Raw genomic sequence first — 19083 nt, forward strand, 5'->3', positions numbered from 1 at the left:
GATGACAGTGAAGGAAATAATTTGATTTAACTGACTTACGTAACTGGGTAGAAGTGTTACCATTTCTATGGAAGAAACTGGGCCAGGTAGGAGGTTGACTGAGGAGGACAGGTGTGGAAGAAATTAAGTCCTACTTGCATGTTCAGTTTGAGGTGCTTCTAAGATATCCAGGCAGAGATGTTAGATAGGCAGTTGTAGACATCTGAGCATGAATCTCAGAGGAATGATCTGAATTGGAGATAAAAATGGAGCTGACATCCTGCCTCTAGAGGATCCCTAAAGCCACAGAAAGGAAGTTTACCAAGAAGGAAAATGTAGAAGGAGACAGTAACAGACCCAAGAATGTAGGCCTGAAGAACAACTACATGTTACGTTGGGCAGAAGAGGAGGAATCTGCAAAGGAAAAGAAGAAATAGCAACTAATGGTTTCAGAAGAGAAGCAGGAGAGTGGTTTCATAGAGAGCAAGAGAGAAATAATTCAGATAGTAATGAACTATGTTAAAATGCTGCTGCCATGATGTATAATATGAAGGCAACTAAATATTCATTCGATTTGACAATATGGCAGCATGACAGTTAATTTTATGTGCTGATGTGGGTAGGCCAAGAGGTATCTAGATATTTGGTCAAACATTATTCTAGGTGTTTCTGTGAGTATTTTTGGATGAGAATAATTTAAATTGGTGGACTTTGAGGTAAGCAGATTGCCTTTCATAATGTCAGTGGGCTTCTTTCATTCGGTTGAAGGCCTGGATAGAACAAAAAGACCAGCTTCCCTCAAGTAGGAGCAGATTCTCCAGCAGACCGCCTTTGGCCTGCATCTGCAACATTGGCTTATCCACACTGGCTCTATGGCAAACTGCTGTTAAAGTGGAAGTATAGCATTGGGTTTCCAGTCTGTCAGACCAGGCTGTAGTTAGACTTGCCAGCCTCTATCATTGTGTGAGCCAATTTCTTATAATGAATCTGTTTCTCTGGAGAACCCTGACTAATACAGGAGGTCACTTGGGACTTTTTTGACATGATCAATTTCAGAAGAGGATTGGGGTGGAAACAACTATGGTAAAGAAGAGAGATGAGCAATGAGGAAATGAAGACAACATGTATAGGCAATTCTTTTGAAAATTTTGTCTATAAAGAAGAACAGACAAATAAAGGGATGGTAGAAGTTGCTGAGAATGTGGGATCAAGTAAATCTTTAGTATGAAAGACACTAAAATGTATTTCTATGATAATAGTAGAGATAAGAGGCAAAGGCTAATTATTCAAGAGAAAAATAAAAGAACACCCTGGAAAATGTGGGAGTAAGTATAATCTAGACCACAAGTAGAAGGAGGAACAATTGCTCTAGTATACTAGAAGAGAAGAAGAATTTGGTGGTGCACTAGTTTGAATAATGTTCTCCAATAATTAATGTCCAACTGGAAACTAAGAATTTGACTTTATTTGGAAATAGGGTCTTTGCAGACATAATTAGTTAAAATGAGATCATACTGGATTAGGGTAGGCTCTAATCCAATGGCTGATGTCCTTAGAAGAGAAAAAGAGACACAGAGACAGAGAAACACACAGGCAGATGCTATGTCAAAACTGGCATACGTTAGAGTAATGCATGGGCGAGCAAGGAATGCCAAGGATTGCTGGTGACCAGAAGCTAGAAAATAGGCATGGAACAGACTACTTCTCAGAGACCATGGCCTGAAGTAAGATGCACAGTGAGATCATTGAAGTAGGGGGCTCTGGGAATGGAGAGACCACGATATGGGAAGAATTGCCAATGAGAATATTAAAATCACCGAGAATTATAGGGGTACTGGTGAAGAGAGTAATGGTAAGCTATTCTCTTCAAGAATTGATAGTAGTGTCTTGGGAGGGGAGTTGCGGGGAGTGTGAAGATGACTGAAACAAGAGGAGTAGTGAAGAGTGTATACTCACAGCCGGACGTTTTATACTGGAGGAGGTTAAAATAACCTGGCAGCAGCAATGAGGTCCTGGAAGATACCTATCTACTTCTAGGCCCTGTGATACTAAGCCATGTGGAAGATAATATCCAGCACCCACCTGAGAGACACGGGAGAAGCAGTGTCCTCAGTGGGGAGGCAGCTCACAGACAGATGAGAAGGTGGAGAGAAGCTGCACAGATCAGGTTGAGCATACAGGTGTTCTGTGTATTACACTTCAGACGAAGAGCTAGACAAATGTCAAGCACACACTACTAGGGGATGAATCCTAGATTTTTAAATGTGGTGTAATAGCTAGAAGATATTTGGCCTTGAGGCGTGTGAAAATGCAGTAGAGTTCACTCTGGAAATGTCTGACTTCCTGGGACTGTAATTCACCTTCACTATCTTCTGAATCATGGAGGACTTCAAATGCTACTTTAGGATTTTAAACTGCATAACAGGAATTAGGTAGCACAGAGAACCCAGGGTGAAGAAAGCAAAAACCTAAATACTTATAGACATGTTGAAATAGGAACCTCAGGTTTTCTAAAGCTTTTTTCAGAGATTATTGCTCATTATAGCTATGATCAGCTACTTACGGATTTTGAGTAAATTAATTGATTGTGAATTAATTCCTTCTTTCTCTCTCTCTCCCTCTCTCTCTCTCTTTCTCTCTCTCTCTCTTTTTCTCTCTATCTCTTTCTTTCTTTCAACAGAGTTTCACTTTGTCACCCAGGCTGGAGTACAGTGGCATGATCTCAGCTCTCTACAACCTCCCCTCCCAGGTTCAAGCAATTCTTGTGCCTCAGCCGCCTGAGTAGCAGGGACTGCAGGTGCATATCACCATGCCTGGTTAATTTTTCTATTTTTAGTACAAATGGGGTTTTACCATGTTGGTCAGGCTGGTCTTGAACTCCAGGCCTCAAGTGATCAACTTGCCTCGGCCTCCCAAAGTGAGGGGATTACAGATGTGAACCACCACAAGCTTAGAATATTATTATAAACTTTGAAATGTTTTCATACACTTATAAATTATCCAATATATTCTTAAAGCTCAAAATACATTTGTGTAATAACAGAGGAATAAACTCTAGGAGTGTGTGTGTTAAATTTAATGAGTATATATTTGAATAACAAAGTGCTAAGCTAACTATAAGAGAGTACCTTGGAAAGTTTCTATTTTCTTTTTCAATTGAGAATATTCATGTGGCATATCTGGCTTGGGAAGGTAAATATTCTACAGTATAACTGTTTAATGACCTATTCAAATGGAAAAGTCAATGGGCAGGGCTTTAGACCGTTCTTCACAGAGGTTCCGCTAGAAACATCAGCTTCAGTTCAGTCATACAATTCACAACCATGATATGTTCCATGAATGCTAAAGTTGGGTGTCTAATTGTTTCACTGTACACAATGACAAATATGTGTGCCATTTCTTCCATTAAATGTCTCTGCCTTTAAAGGATGTATGTTATATATGGGTGATGTGTGAGAATGCACATAAGTCTTTTCTTTAGGTACCTATGTAGTTAAGAAGAGATATAGTGCATTGACATTTAGTCAGATGATTCAAGTAGAAATTGTGCCAAAACAAGAAGGGACCACAAGCCAAGGAATATAGGCAGCTGCTAGAACTCAGTAAAGGCAAGGAAATGAATTATCCACTGGAGCTTCCAGAAGAGAATTCAGCCCTGCTGACACTTTAATTTTATCCCAGTGGGACCTGTATCAGACCTACAGAGCTGTAAGATAATATTTGTGTTGTTTCAGCCATTAAGTTTATGGTAATTTGTTATAGCAACAATGGAAAACTAATACAAAGATTCATGGGTAATTCCATGGTTTGATACTGAGATGCTGGAAGGAATAAAAATTCTGGATAAGGTGGGTTGGGGGCCAGGCCAGTAAAGTGGAAAAATAGGAGTCCAAATTTGGACTTTTTAGGCTATAAATTTCTGCTAGTCATCCAACTGGAAATGTCAAGTAAGTAGTTTTAAATATGAGTCTGGAATTCAAGAGAACATATGGGGTAGAGAAATACTTTTGGGAGTTTTCAGCCAATAGATGGTATTTAAAGACAGGAGACTAGATAAGATCACCACACTTTCTCACTGCATTTGGAAATTTCTGCCAAGCTACGATATAAACTTTAAATTGTTTCTCTTCCAATCACCCTGACTCTCGACATGTATAAGTGACTACAACAGTATAGATTCTTTTCTTTTTCATCTAGTAGTTTAAGAAGTCTAATAATGTGATCAAAATAAGGGTTGTAAACTTCCATGTAATATGGGAACTAGGTTTCTTAACTATTTTATTAATAACTTGCCTCTTGGAAATAATAACCTGAACTGGAGTTGACAAGCTAGTTGTCCTTGGTCAGGCAAATCTACTTTCTTCTTGTAAGAAGAAAACACCACATGGAAAAGTAAGTGAAAACGATAGGAGATGAAAGAAAGTTGAGTCTATTATAATGAATGGGTAAGAAATTATTTGTTCACTTATTCAACAAATATCTACTAAGAGTGCAAGACTATACAAAGATTGAGAAATGGTCCTTTCTTTCTCTAAAACCAAATTCACAAAGATGGCGGAGGAGAAAGGAATTCATTTTATAGGGACTTAAGAGGCTAGGGTTAGTTTTATGTGGGACAACAAGGATAAAAAAACAGAAATATCTGGGATGGGATTTGTGAACTAGGAGTATAAAAAGTGGAGTGAAGACCATGAAATATGAAAAAGAGAAAACATAGATACTATTTGGTTTGGCATGGCATGGCTTGAATAGGATAGTGACACACACACACAAGAAAATCTGAGGGCAGGGTGAGTATAATATTGGAGAAGACCCCAGAGACTGAGACAATCACAAGGCAATTATGAGAGTTCCAGACAAAGCCTAATGTGGACTAGGGGGAGACAACAGGGACAAAAAAGAGGGAACAGAGACAAGAGTCATTTTAGAAGTGAAATAAACAGAACAAGGGAGCTGATTATATATGCAGAGTAAAAGACAAAGAAAAGAATGATAGTGAAAAAGTGTGGCTGGTTCTTGGTAAGGCTGTGCTTAATGAGCAACACGGAACACAGGACTAAGACCTAGGTTTCTTGGAAAGGTAGTAATCACTTGGTTGTCAGAAGTGCCGAAGCACGTTGTGACAGCAGAGGTAAGATGTTCAGCAGACACGTGGGAATGTGTTTGTGGTTTGGTATAGATGTGAAGGCTTACTCATGGAGATTTGGAATTAACTTTATAAGAGGTCATGAAAGATGGAGGAGCCAGCCAATGGGACTGAGAATGAGGGTGTTTTCCCTGGATATCCTACAAAGTTCCATCTGACACATAAATTATATAATACCAGACTGTACAATGGCAAAGTCTATAATATAAAAATTTATAATGAAATCAACTGTAATAGTATCCTTAAAAATACATTTTTAGGGACATGAGCTCATTTGATTCACACTAGAAGTCTGTCAGATAATACTTTCATTCCACTTTGTAGATGAGGGAACTATATACTAAAGAGACAAGTCCTACGGGTTCATGAATGGAAGACAGGATTTAAACCCAAGTTGCATGAGACAAAATCCCGGGTTCTTTTCACCAAGGCCATGTAATGCTGGAGAGAATCTGGGAAAAATAAAGGCCAGAGTTTTTATACTAACCCATGAGATTGTGTGTGATTTCTCACCTCTTACTTCTCTTTTATCTTCTCCTAGTGACCCCATCAAATACTTATATCCACTTCACTGTCCTTATTGCTGTTCCTTGCACTTACCAGACATATTGCACTTTAGGGCCTTTGCACTGGATGCTGCTTTTTCCTGGAATGTTCTTCCCCAGAGATGGTAGAAATAATTTTCTTACTTCCTTCAAGTTTTTCACCCTCTAAATGAGTCTACCACTACTCTCCCACTCAGTACTGCACTTTGCTCTTCTTAATCACGTTTTAACGTACTTGATATCAAAGCCATGCATGATGATTGCTGTTTGCTGTGTTTTTTCCACTACAATGTACCCTCTATAGGACAGCAGGAATTTTCATTATTTTCTCAGTACCGTATTATAAGCACCTGGAATGCTGCCTGGCACACAATCAGAGCACAATAAAATTTTGTTGAATCCATGAATTCTTAAAGTGAGAAGGAGCAATTAGAAATGACTTTTGAGAGTGGTTCTTCTGTTGTGTGCTTGGGGTAGAATACAGGATGCAGTGGGCCCCAGAGTGAATGCTGGTAAGGGCGGGAAAGAGGAGAGGCAGAGAATGTAATCCAGTCCCTTGAAAAGTTTGGTGGTGAAGAAAGGAGATCAGAAAGTGGGTCGTGAAGCAGAAACAGATTCAAGCAAGTTTGATCCTTCCTTGTATGATGATGCAGACCTGGGTCTGCTTGTAAATTTAATAAATGTATGTAAGAAAACACCAAAGATTCAAGTCAGAAGAACAAATATGAAGGGAAGAAAATAATGCACTTGGCTATATGGCTAAAGAGACTATTTATCCAGATCACTCACATCATTCAAGAACATTTCTAATGGTCATGAAAACTCAGAGCAAAAGCAGATGGAATCAGACTGGCTGCTGCTTCTGACAAGTGAATCTCCATGTTAGGAACATTGTGGAAATTAACTAAAGCATTCCACTAGATGCTATGTTGCTATCTCCACACACCATGCAACATCTGAGATGTAAAAATGAGGGTTGCAATGCCCCCCTCCAAACAAAACCAGAATATTTTGGACAGGTCTTCTGAAAAGGCTATAGAAATACAACTCATTCCTGTTGCCAATATAAACAAATGAAGATGTCCCTAGCATATAGCTGGACGTATTTCGGGGTTATATGGTGGTTGCAGCAGGTTCATTTGGAAGTGCAAAGTACTTCAGTCTTAGACCTTCACATTTTATCTGTCAAGATGCACACTTTGGCTCTCTTCTTTAGGATGATCACATAGATACTTGCTGATCTTGGGATAATTGACTTTCCTTTCATTGGAGTCCCTTATTTTTATAGAATAGATGGGTCCTAGCTATGAGAGAAAAAATGAACTGAAAGTTGGAGTACTAATCTCTCTTCTAATCCCAGTTCTATCCAAATTCACAAATGAGATTTTGGAGACATCACCTTTGGGTCCTAATCCTATTCCTGGAAAAGGAAGAGTGCTAGGCTAGATAATATCTAAAGATCCTTTCCAGTTCAACACTAGCTAGTTCCTGTTTCTGTCAAATAAGTTAACAGAGACAGAAAAAGTCTAAAAACAGAGGGGATACACAGTCATAACTCCGAGAAATCTGTTTTCGGCAGCAGAGATTTTACAGAATGTAGTAGATGATATAGTTGCAAAGTTTGTACAATGGGCAGGGCACAGTTCTAGGTACTAATGAATACAAAATAGATTTTTTTTGTTTGTCCAGGGACAGAATGTCTATAGTTCAATTACGATTAAAGGGTATATATGAGCCCTTCTTCCCTTGGCATATAAGACCCAGAGCCCCTTCTCTAGGTCCCAGAGAGTCTGTAATCAAGAGAAGAGGATTGACTTGGTGGCAGCAAGTCTGAGGACAATATCTTGTAGTGCATGATGCCACCATAGAAAAAACAGTTGCCTTAATCTTTGGAGTCATTTGCCAGGTTGTGCCTATTATGAAAAACCTGTTGCATTATATACATAGTTCATGCAACTCTCTGCTTCTATTCTTGTATTCAACATTCTTTCGGGAACATGGGATACTTTTGGGCAGAAAGGACTTTGTGGAAATCGTTTCCTTGGTTTAAAATATTCAAATTGAATCCTTTGAAGTTTGTTGATCACGCATCACAAGATAAATTTTTTAAAAATAGATATTCTGGAGAAAATAACAATGGCAATCTTTTACCCAACACTTAATGTCTATCCCATGAGGGACTGTGTTTTTCCAGGATTCTCAATTTTTGTTTGCTCAAACAGCTTTATGATGTATGTAGTGTTATCATCTTCATTTTACATATAAAACAAGTGAGGCTTAGTCACATTAAGTCACTCCTCCAAGTCACCATTGGTTGACTGTAGAACCAGGAGGTAAACCAGCAGTCTGATTGTACTGCTCATACACTTAACCAGAGTATCATAACTTCCTGAGAAGTTTAGAAATCTTGTCATTTTGTTTCAGGAATAGAAAGCAGACCTACTGGCTCTGTATCTTCCACCATGAGAAGTTTGTTTTTACCTTGAACTACTAGTGGGAGTTAGCATCTTGTAAGTCTCCAAATATCTCATCTGAAAGACTTGTTCTTTGTGCAGATTTGTAATTTTAGCACCATTTGTTTATTCCATACCAAAAGGCCTTGCACTGTGATGGTTCCTGCCTCCCCAGACTCCTGAGTCTTGAGTAATGTGTTTCTGCCAATTCTCAGGTAATGAAGGTTCAAAATTAATGGAAAGCTTTTATTTAAAAATCACTCAGAGGTTGCAGATTTTAAAAACAGAAGGTAACCATTTCCTTCTCTGAAATACTAGCATGGTCACTATCTTTACTCATCTTCTTCATAGTTCTATGAGACAGATTTAACCAAAAAGCCACCTCTTATTTTGTTTTTGTTTTTTTAAAAAATCATTGTAATATACCATGATGTGAAAACAGGAGACAGTCACTTGAGCAAATAAATTTGATGCCATTTCACTGTGTAAGAGGAAATACACTTTTCCATCACACCATGATGAATCTAATGATAAAATCTAGATAGAGCCAGATCTATATTTTGTTAACATTTTTATTGCTACGTGCTCTCAATACAACAAACAGCATCAGTAGTGTACACTTTGATAAAAGGGAATTTTTAGCTTGGTAGAAAAGAAAGCCCAAAGGTCAGAATTATAATAATGAATATGTACATCTTTATGGAAACTGTGTGACCATCCTTATCTTCCCCCGTGGATGAGATGTATGCACACGCAAGTAAACTAGAGAGAATTTTATTCTATGGGCATTTTTAGGAAAAATAAAAAAAGACTTAAGGCTCAGGGATTGTTTTACTATCTGAAATTTGCCTAATTTGACCTTCAAAATTCTTGCACAAAGTAGCAGCAATTCTTTAGAGGTATAGAATCAATAGTTTAAGCTGTTAGTTTACAATGATTAAAATGCAAAAGTTCTTGCACATTCTGTGCTTTGAGAGTTTAATTTATCTACGTTTTAGTTTGCATAATATATTTTTACACAGTTCAGGTACTGACCTCAAAATCATTATGCTGATAACACTATCTCCTCTCATTTACATGTAATTCATGACGCATTTACCTCTTTCAAAAACTTTTAAAAATGTTTCTAATTCACAATTTCATTGAACAGCTAGCTGAGTCCATACAATTTAATGTTTCCTTGAAGGGAAACAAGTCATCAACTTAATATCAACTACTAAAAATGCAAGATGTTTGCATAACATCAAATTAGTTCAGTTTTAGCTTTTGAGTTGGCTATAGTAGTTTGCTTAAATGTCTCCTCTACGCACAGAACAAAGCATGCACCTCTAATTATGTCTCTCTAGTTTACCAAAACATGTAATTGATATTAGTGTAAATATTTAGTACATAAAAATACTATCAAGAAAAAAAATCAACTTTTAATAAATATCTTCGGTTCTGAATTCTATGTACAAGTACTTTACATCTACTCCCTGGAGAGAGCATTTCTGGCTTTACTGTGAGCAAGGTGACCACTGACATAAATTATTAGCACATTATTGCAGTCAGATGCATTGTGGTTGTGAACATTTGAACAGGAACCACATGGAAAATAAATATCTCAACCATTGACATATGCTTTCTTGAACCTGCCTTCAAAGCCCCAAAGCTCTACTATACTCAAATATCAATTCTAGACTGATAATACTTTTCTCAGCTACCAACATACAAATAAGTTATCCCAAAACTTTTTCCTTTGCGATTATTACAGTACCTTGAGTATAACTGTTTGTATCTGTCAACAATGCGAAAATTAAAAAAGAAACACACACACACACAAACAAAGGACACCTCAACAGTGCCTACTGAGGTCCCGGAAAGAGGGTTTCAATTTTATCTTGCACGAGTTCATTTACTATTCATTGATCCCTGTGACCGTAAGTGTATTAAGACACCAATCCTTTAAATTATAAGTATAGAAGGCAATAGGTAACCTGATATCTGTATATCTATAGCTTTTGTGATTTTTTTCTTTTTCTATAATTTACGTATCACATTGTTGATTCAACAAAACCCTTTATATTGTCAGTAGCTGTAATTCTAACTTTCTTTTGTAATACTCTGCTTTGAAAATTAACCTATAGAATGTCAAACAAGGCAATATTCAATGACAGGCACCTAGAACATCCAGAAATGTAATATAGTAAACAATCATTTGAGAACACATCTCTTAAAATAATACTGATTTTTGCAATATACAGTATTTACACAACAGCTGCAAATTTGCTCATACAATATTTCTAATATAGATAAATAGGAATACAAGTCTAAGAATTCTTTGTTCCATATCCAAAATTTCTTGTTAAAGTGTAAACCATTGGTATCTCTTTTTTATTTTTACTTTAACTTTTCTAAAACAAACAAAAAGTCAGCTGATATGCACAATTGGTTCCAGTCCCTTTTCTGCTTCAGAGAGCGACCAACACAAACTTAGCAACATATTTTTTTTCTTTAATAATCTTTGGTGCTTTCTTCCAATGATTTCTGGTAAATGAGTCAATGCAGAACAAAAGAGGATGAAAGCAACTAGAAAGTGAGCCAGCACTTTCTGTTCTTCCAATTACAGATAAAATGAGCTGACGATCTATAGAGATTTCCACTTTAAACAAGCATATGCACCATGGGGAGGAGAGGTTGTCCAGGTTTTCCTCTAGTTTCTAGCCTTTTTGGTTCACTTTCTCATCTTTCTAAGGTGGATGATCTTGTCGGACGTCTGTTGTCAATAATCTTTCCATCTTTCTGTGAGGTTCTTGCCTGAGAAGAAGCACCTATTGAATCACTGGCTGCAAAGAAGGAAGCAGCAGCCATTTGTGAAGCTGAACTGAGGTGGCCCCTCTTGGTGGGTGGGGAGGATGGTGTGGCTACCAGTCTCACAGTCTTACTTCCTGCTTGCTGAGCACTCCTCTGGGGTAAATTAGCACCATCAGGTTTACTGTTTGACCTGAAAGCAGCATATGCATTTGGACCTCCCACCGAAGAGATGCTACTCAAAGATGTCTTCTTTGCAGGGGTCTCTGAATGATAAGGAACCAAAGATGTAGGCATCACTAGAGATCTAGGGAGGTCACTAGGGTTAGAGACGACATCATCATGAGTTTCAGCAGCTTCTAGAAGGTATGGTGGTGGCAGGGTGCTACTGCGCTTGCTGCAGGACTCACAACATAACTTGTTATAACCTGGTATGGAGCAGTATCGTGCCAACACTTCCATTTGACAGAATATGGACTTGTCTCCCAGACATGGCTCATCTGCAAAAATAAAAAGAAAATAAACCAACACATGCATCTAAACATAAAATGAAAGGAGGAAAAATTTTTAATGAATGTAAAAACATTTAAGTGCAATCTGACACCAATGGGAGTGATCCACACAGGCTTTTGCATTAAAAATAAGAACATTAGAATGAATTCACTAAAATAAATAGTTCTTTATCTACAAAGTCCTTGTGATGATCATTATTGTAATATTTCCACCAGAAGTCTTCAGACCACACAGCGTATTTTTTTCTCCAAGTAGGAACATATATCTGTTTTTAGAATGGGCAAAGAGAATTTATTTAACGTTGTGGTTAAATTTTTAGGATGCAAAGGGGCATCTGTATTTTTATTTTATGGTATTTCTGACTTTCTCAGAGGGTACTCCCTACATTATGTTAAAATGTGAAATCAAAATAAATACTGAACACTTATAAAAACAAAACAAATCTTACAAAGGTATTCTCCAAAGAATAATCAAAATACCATCTTGATTTTAAAAAATTCTCCAGTTTGTGATTGAGACCATCCTGGCTAACACGGTGAAACCCTGTATGTACTAAAAATACAAAAAAAAATAGCCGGGCGCAGTGGTGGGCACCTGCAGTCCTAGCTACTCGGGAGGCTGAGGCAGGAGAATGGCGTGAACCCAGGAGGCGGAGTTTGCAGTGAGCTGAGATCATGCCACTGCACTCCAGCCTGGGCGACAGAGCGAGACTTCGTCTCAAAAAAAAAATTATCCAGTTTGAATAAAATAGTTTCATGTTTATCATTGAATATTCTCAGATTATTTGTTATCTGAATGCACAAATTTGGGTAAAGTATGCCAAATTTCTTATGAATAATTCATGGTTCTTACACTTAATTTTATTTAATTGACAGTACTTTATGTTTGAAGGATACTGAGTAACACTCATAAAATGTAATTTCATTGAATTGACAGCACTTGGTCTAAAAAATACTAAAGTAATACTCATAAAACACTTGATAACATCTAAAGTAACACTTCTAAAACATTTCATACTGCATGTGTACACATTTTTTTATTACTTTAAAATTTTATTGATTCCAGGTTACAATATTTGGATTTCAGATAATCCAAATCCAATCATAAAAAATGTTAACTTGTGCGTAGTTTTAGTCATCCTGGGTATACGTTATGAAATAAAGACATATCCTGTGCCTCTCTGATAACAGAACCAGTGCATAGAGTAGCATCCCTGCAGATGTGCAACACAGAAACACTGATCCATGTCCAAAGAATAAATGCAAAGAACTGTCGATTGTGGCATTTATGTAATAGAATCACTTAAAATTACAGTGTATTATTGGGTAATACTATATTGCTAAGAAAAAAACCTGCTACGTAACTCCCCAAAAATTGAAAAATCCTTTTTCTAAAGTTTGAAACAAAAAAAAGAGAGTCAGTTGGCAAAGCCAATAGAGGACTAAAATTACCAACAATGAGCTGTAATACTATCTCCACTTCCCAAATTGTGAAATGACTCATACATGCTTGATATGTGCAGGTCTATTATATGGTATAATGTGGCTGAATATTCATATAAGCTAGGTCATCATCCAATTATGTTATACATGTCTGTGCATTATATTAATGGGTTTCACCTTAAATATTAATTTCTCTTCATGTGTGATTTACTTTTTTTTAAAACTTATATCTCAAAATAAGAAAACGTCTTCTTTCTATATGTGTCAGGCTATAGGTCTTAAGAGGAGAGGACCTTATTTGACCTTGAACTCTCTTTTTCCCCTAACTCCTTTCCCTCATCACCCCTCTTCAGAGGCCCCTCTTGGAAGTATGACCTATTTTCTCTGAGTTAGAGAACAAGTCCAACCAAAGGTCTCCCATTTCTAAGTGTGAGCACTTTGGCATTGCAGAGTCCTGTTCATAACCTGGGTTTCATTAGGGCCAGAATATACTTTTGTGTGGAGGAGGAAATGGGAGAGATATTCTGAGAAAAATGTGAGCAAAGGAATACATTAACCTTATGGTAATTTGCCTACTGATAAATGGGAAGAGCTTATAGGCAAAAAAAATGGTACAATCAAAATATGGAGTCACATAAAAAAACAATCAATTAAAAAAAAATTAAGGAAACGTTTCAGACTTCTCGTTCCACCCCCAAATCATTATAAGAGGTTCTGGAAAAGAGATTCACACATGGTCTCAAAAGGCCATTTGATCCTAATAGCAGTTTGAGATTCTGGTAGAAAGTATTACTTATTTTACTTGAAATATGGTAGACACATGTGACCATTTGGAACTCTTAGGATTGACCTTTGGGCTTCGATTTCAGAACAACAGAACAACTAAAGGGATATGAAATCACTAAAATAGTTAAGCTATCTTATTAGCTCCTTGGTTTTATATTCAAAACAATTTCTTCTGCCTAAAGAAGCAATATCAAGAAAATTCTTGCTAACCATTGGGCACATCTGTAGAAATACACAGCTGTACCAGCTCCAAGATCGATAAAGCTTACTCACAGAATGGTAGCCTCTTAACAGGAATAACTACATAAGAATAAAATATTATGGTGACAGTGTATGTTAAAACTTCTGAGTAAAGTGTGTTCTTTTGGTTTTGATTTGTATTTTGAGCTTTTACATATATCAATACTTTCCAAAGTAAAATGATTAAATATATAAGTCCTATGTCTCCCCCACATGGTCAGATATGTTCTTGCTATAACATATTTCAAATGAAATTTATAATGAAATAATGTATAAGGGTTAAAGACTTAAAGCCTGAAATTTCTTCAAAAAATAAAACATTTGACAAGATAGTGCTTTGCCAATTTTCTTGACAAAAAGCACCATTCAGCAGATGTCAATATTCAATCAATGTCTGTCTTATGGTGTTGGAGGCCAAGCACAAAGCAACTTCTTTAGTCCTGAGTCTTCTAATGTGTGAAAACAATGTCCACATTTGTCACTGGCATGGATTTAGCAGAACTGCATTTAAGAGAAAGGTTGTGGTGGAGGCGGATGGGTGGGCTAGGAAAACAAGGGAGGAGAAGAAAATATAAGGGAAGAGAGAATGCAGTAAACAGATGAGGGCAGTGAGAGAGAGACTTGGGGAGAGAAAATGAGACAGGAAGAGACAAAGACAGGTCAGTGGAGGGGCTAGGAAGAGAAAGATAGGAGGAGAAAGAGACAGACACAAGGAGTGAAAGATGGAGGAGTAGAGAAAAAGAGCTGTAAGAAGGAGAGGAAAAAGGTGGGTATGGTCTGAATGTTGAAACCTAATCCTCAAGGAGATGGTACTAACAGGGTGGGGCCTTTGGGAGGTGACTAGGCTATCGGGGTGAAGCACTTATGAATGGAATTGGTGCCCTTATAAAAGAGAATCAAGGGAGCTCCTTGGCCCTTTTCACCACATGCAGACGGAACAATAAGGCATCATCTAGGAAGCCCTCACTAGACACTAAATCTGCTGATGCCTTGATCATGGACATCTAGACTTAGAACTCTGAGCAATAATTTTTTTAAATAAATTACCCGGCCTCAGGTATTTTGTTATAGCAGCTAGAACAGACTAAGGCAATGGAGGAGATAAGAGACCGGGGGTGGGGGGTGGGGGGAGAGAGAGAGAGAGAGGTGGAAGAGAAGGAGAAACAGAGACAGACACAGGAAGTTGGGCAGGAAGGGGAGGATAAAGTAAGAGAAAGGGAGAAGGTGGACGGACGGGAGGACACTGAGAAAGAGAAAATGGGAGAGAAAGAGAGACAAACATACGGAATAAGGAAAGAGGGGGAAGAGACAGTCAGGAAGAGGCAGAAGGAGAGAGATGATGAGAGGGAAAAAGAACGACAGAAAGTAGAGCCAGGGAGACTAGGACAGGGAGAGGGAAGGAGAGCAAGAAGAAAGAGTAAGGACTAGAAAAAGCATGTGTGACTGACACAGAAAGTGAGCCACATACAGGCAGCAGGTGACAGCTCATCAGAAACAGCAAGACAGACACCCAAAATAAGAGAGAGACAGAGGAGCACAAATGGAGACACAGATGAGCGAGTGCAGGATAGAGACAGATGTGGACAGAGAGCTATGGAAATGGAGGCAGAAGGAGACAGTGATAGAGACAGAAACGATCCAATACATTTTGCTTGTTTTATTTACTTAGTTTTTGAGATGGAGTCTCACTGTGTCACCCAGGCTGGAGCGCAGTGGCACGATCTCGGCTCCCTGCAACCTCTGTCTCCTGGGTTCAAGTGATTCTCCTGCCTCTGCCTCCCAAGTAGCTGAAATTACAGGCATGCTCCTCTACGCCCAGCTAATTTTTGTATTTTTAGTAGAGACAGTGTTTTACCATGTTGGTCAGGCGGGTCTTGAACTCCTGACCTCAGGTGATTCACCCACCTTATCCTCCCAAAGTGCTGGGATTACAGGCATGAGACACCGTACCCGGCCCCATTTTGCTGTTTTAAAATAGCAAATTGACTAAATAAAGACAATAAACCCTGCTTTTGCCATACAGCAAGTTGGTAGGTCAGGCAAACGCTTAACTTTATCCTATGTGCAACGTGTCTGTTTGAAGTTACTCTGTGGATAGACGGTTATTGGAAATGGTTTTAGAGTGGAGTGACATTACCCACACATCAAAATTGAATAATTTTAGTAAAATATTTCAAAACCGTTGCAAAATTATGCCTTTTAATAAAGATGTGAAGTTATAGTTAAATATAACAAGGAAAAATTAAGTTGTTCCTACGAGCAACACAAGTTGATAGACATTACATATACATAGCATAGCCCTCACCCCAACGTCACCAGCCAGAAATGGCAGGGCGATAGTGGTCATGATAATTAAAAAGTGTAGGACATTGCCTCAAATGCTGATCTTAAAGAACTGAATTGGACTAATATTTCACAGGTGTTTTCCTTTGGTTATTTATCAGTAAACGAATATAAATTCTATAACTTCTCTCAAAAGGAAATTCTGCTTTTCGAGGTTTAAAAACATCAGAGCAGTGAAGTCAATTGGTGTGACACCTACCATTACAAGGAGGCAGTTGACAGGCTCTGACCGACTCAGGCTTTTCACCATCACAGTGGTCCCCAGCCCTGCAGAGGACCTGCCTCACCTCCGTTCCTTCACCGCAGGTCACTGAACACTGCAGAGACAAAGGCTGTTGTTACAGACATTTATTCCACCAAGATCATGCACATACACACACACACACAGACACACAGATCTAGAGTTCGTTCTCTATTAAGTGATGCTGCACAGTGGTTTTGAAGATAGACACTACTGAGTTTATATTCTGACTCCATTATTTACTGGCCTGGGCATATTGTTTTTTCTATATAAGATTCACCTTCCTTATCTGGTGGAAAGCTGGGATAATGATACCCGCCTTATAAGATTGTTTTAGGACTAAATGAAGGCAAAAAAAAAACAATGTGCATAAAGCAGTAGCAAAATGCCTGGTACCTAGTAAGCATTCCCTACAAAAGAAGCCATGATTAATAACAATATTAACATCTGCTGTAGTTTCTAAAAACAATGTTGATGATGTCTGTTCTCAGGGACCCAATCATGGTATTGAAAGTCCCCACTTCTTTCTTACAGATGGCAGAATTTACTGATAAGTTGCCTCGGATGGTTAATTCAACGTCCTTGGAACTACTATTATTCCATGTTCTTAAGTTCTTTTCTCTAATGAAAATCTTTACTGCTCCAAAACTAAGCTCAGAAACTTCCATGCAATGGCCCTAGGAAAGTGCTATGGAGGAGGGACTTCTACTGAGACTTTGATATGAGTTAGCATTACGGTCCTATGTGGGTGACCTGTACTTGTACTATGGTTTGAATGTCCCCTCCAAAACTCAGGTTGAAATTTAACCGCCACTGTAACAATGTTGAGAGGGACTTGCAAGAGGTGGGACCTCTCAGAGGTGATTTATGGGCATAGATTAATGCTATTATCTTGAGAATGGGTTAGTTATTGCAGGAATGGGCTCCTGAGAGAAGGATCTTCTGTGTTTCTCTTGCATGCTTCCTTGCCATGTGATGCCTTCAGCTACAGGAAGACCCTCTTCAGATGCCAGTGCCATACCCTTGGACTTTGCAGCCTCCAGAACCATATGCCAAATAAACTTTTGTTCTTTATAAATTACCCGATCTGTGGTATTCTGTTAAAGCAGCAAGAAATCGATAAGACAACTTGCTTGTTTCTTCCTTTCTGGGCTTACTCTCCACTTCCTCATTAGTTTTCTGTCTGATTTTTGATGCCCTTTCCTCCTATAAACGATTCTCCTATGACCCCAAGATTTCTTATTTTGAGTCTTTAGAAATATCTAAGACAGGTGGTAATAGCTAACAGTGCAACATGGAGTCAACCAATTAACAAACAAACATCATCCGGACAGGTATGCTAAGCACTAGCTGAGTACTGAGGAAACCAGGCACACTATTTTTGAGAAATGTGTGTGCTAGTGGCAAATACAGATTCAAGAATCAGAGTTATAATACTCTGTCATGAACAGCATGGTAAAGTTAAGTTGCACTGCCTTTCAGATGTAGAGGAGGAACTGCCAAGAAAGGTACCACCTGGAAGGTGGTCATTGGGACTACGGAGATGAGCTGTGGTGGAGAAGGAGAGATTATCAAGTCAGCTGAAAGGTAGCAGACTCAAACAAGCATGGTCTGTTTGGAACAGTGGGAAGTTTACTTGAACTGGGACAAAGAGTTGGAATGAAGAAAGAATAAAAGGAGTTAGTGCGGTGCCAAATGGTACTGGGCCCTGCATTCAGTATCAGGGGTTTGGAATTTATCCTGAAGGAACAGGGAAGTCAACAAAAATATTGGACAAAAGAACAGTCATCTATCAGACTTCTTCTCTATGTTACGAAACACATAAACATGGTTTGACCCTACCAACTAAACGTAAGTGCAGGTGCTGTTTTAAAGCATTAATTTTTCCTAACAGCTCCAGGTAATTACAAAATATGCAGTAGTTTCTCAGTTCACACAAAGCCTAACTGATGTTTAAGCCAAATTAAAATATCTACACATGCTTACACACACACTTTACATATGCATGCTCAGAATTCACACACCTACCTCACTCCAGGGTCCTGTTTTCCACTGCGCTGGGCAGGGCACTCTGTTACAGGGCCGGCGGCTCTCGGGACGGTCACCCATGCAGTACTTGCTGTGCACAGAGCGGTTGGTGCCATCATGGAGTGGCTGAAGGCAGCGTACAGTACGAAGTTGATAGCCAGAACTTCCACAGGTTTTGGTGCAGTGTTCCCATTCTTCTGCTACCCAGCTGTGGGTGCGGGGGTTTAACACTGAAATTATCACTGGTATGTATAGTGCACACATTCCCACCCGCAAAGCCTAGACTTTTCTGCTCTCTGAGTGACTTGCAAACTAGTGGGCACACTGCAGTTCAGGAAGTGGTTTCGGAAAGATGGATATCATGGATCACTTTTTAGTAATAGCAGGTTGGAACTTTTAATGCCCTGCTATTTTTTTGTTTTCTGCCTCTCAGTGACTCTGAAACCTTCTCCTTTCCTAAAAAGATGATCTACAGAGGGTTTCTGAAACTCATCTTAAAGTTGCCCTATTAGATTCAGGCATGAAGGCAGTTTTCAAGGATAGCACCAACTCACTCTCAGTCATATTTCCTAACAGT

General features: G+C 38.5%; 1 protein-coding gene across 3 annotated transcripts in view; it reads right to left on the bottom strand.

Moving 5' to 3' along the window:
- Positions 1-8671: 8671 nt before the first annotated feature.
- Positions 8672-19083, bottom strand: part of LOC105477317 (ADAM metallopeptidase with thrombospondin type 1 motif 3) — a 281319-nt gene continuing 270907 nt past the window's right edge. For all 3 annotated transcript variants that reach the window (XM_011733778.2, XM_011733777.2, XM_071093494.1), the window contains 3 exons: positions 18507-18714; positions 16437-16554; positions 8672-11413 (listed from right to left, as the gene is read on the bottom strand). In XM_011733778.2, the coding sequence (XP_011732080.1) occupies positions 10845-11413; positions 16437-16554; positions 18507-18714 (895 nt within the window). In that variant the 3' untranslated portion in view covers positions 8672-10844. The remainder of the gene's footprint in view (positions 11414-16436; positions 16555-18506; positions 18715-19083) is intronic.

The sequence above is a fragment of the Macaca nemestrina genome, chromosome 3 (genome assembly GCF_043159975.1).
Source record: "Macaca nemestrina isolate mMacNem1 chromosome 3, mMacNem.hap1, whole genome shotgun sequence".
Lineage (NCBI taxonomy): Eukaryota > Metazoa > Chordata > Mammalia > Primates > Cercopithecidae > Macaca > Macaca nemestrina.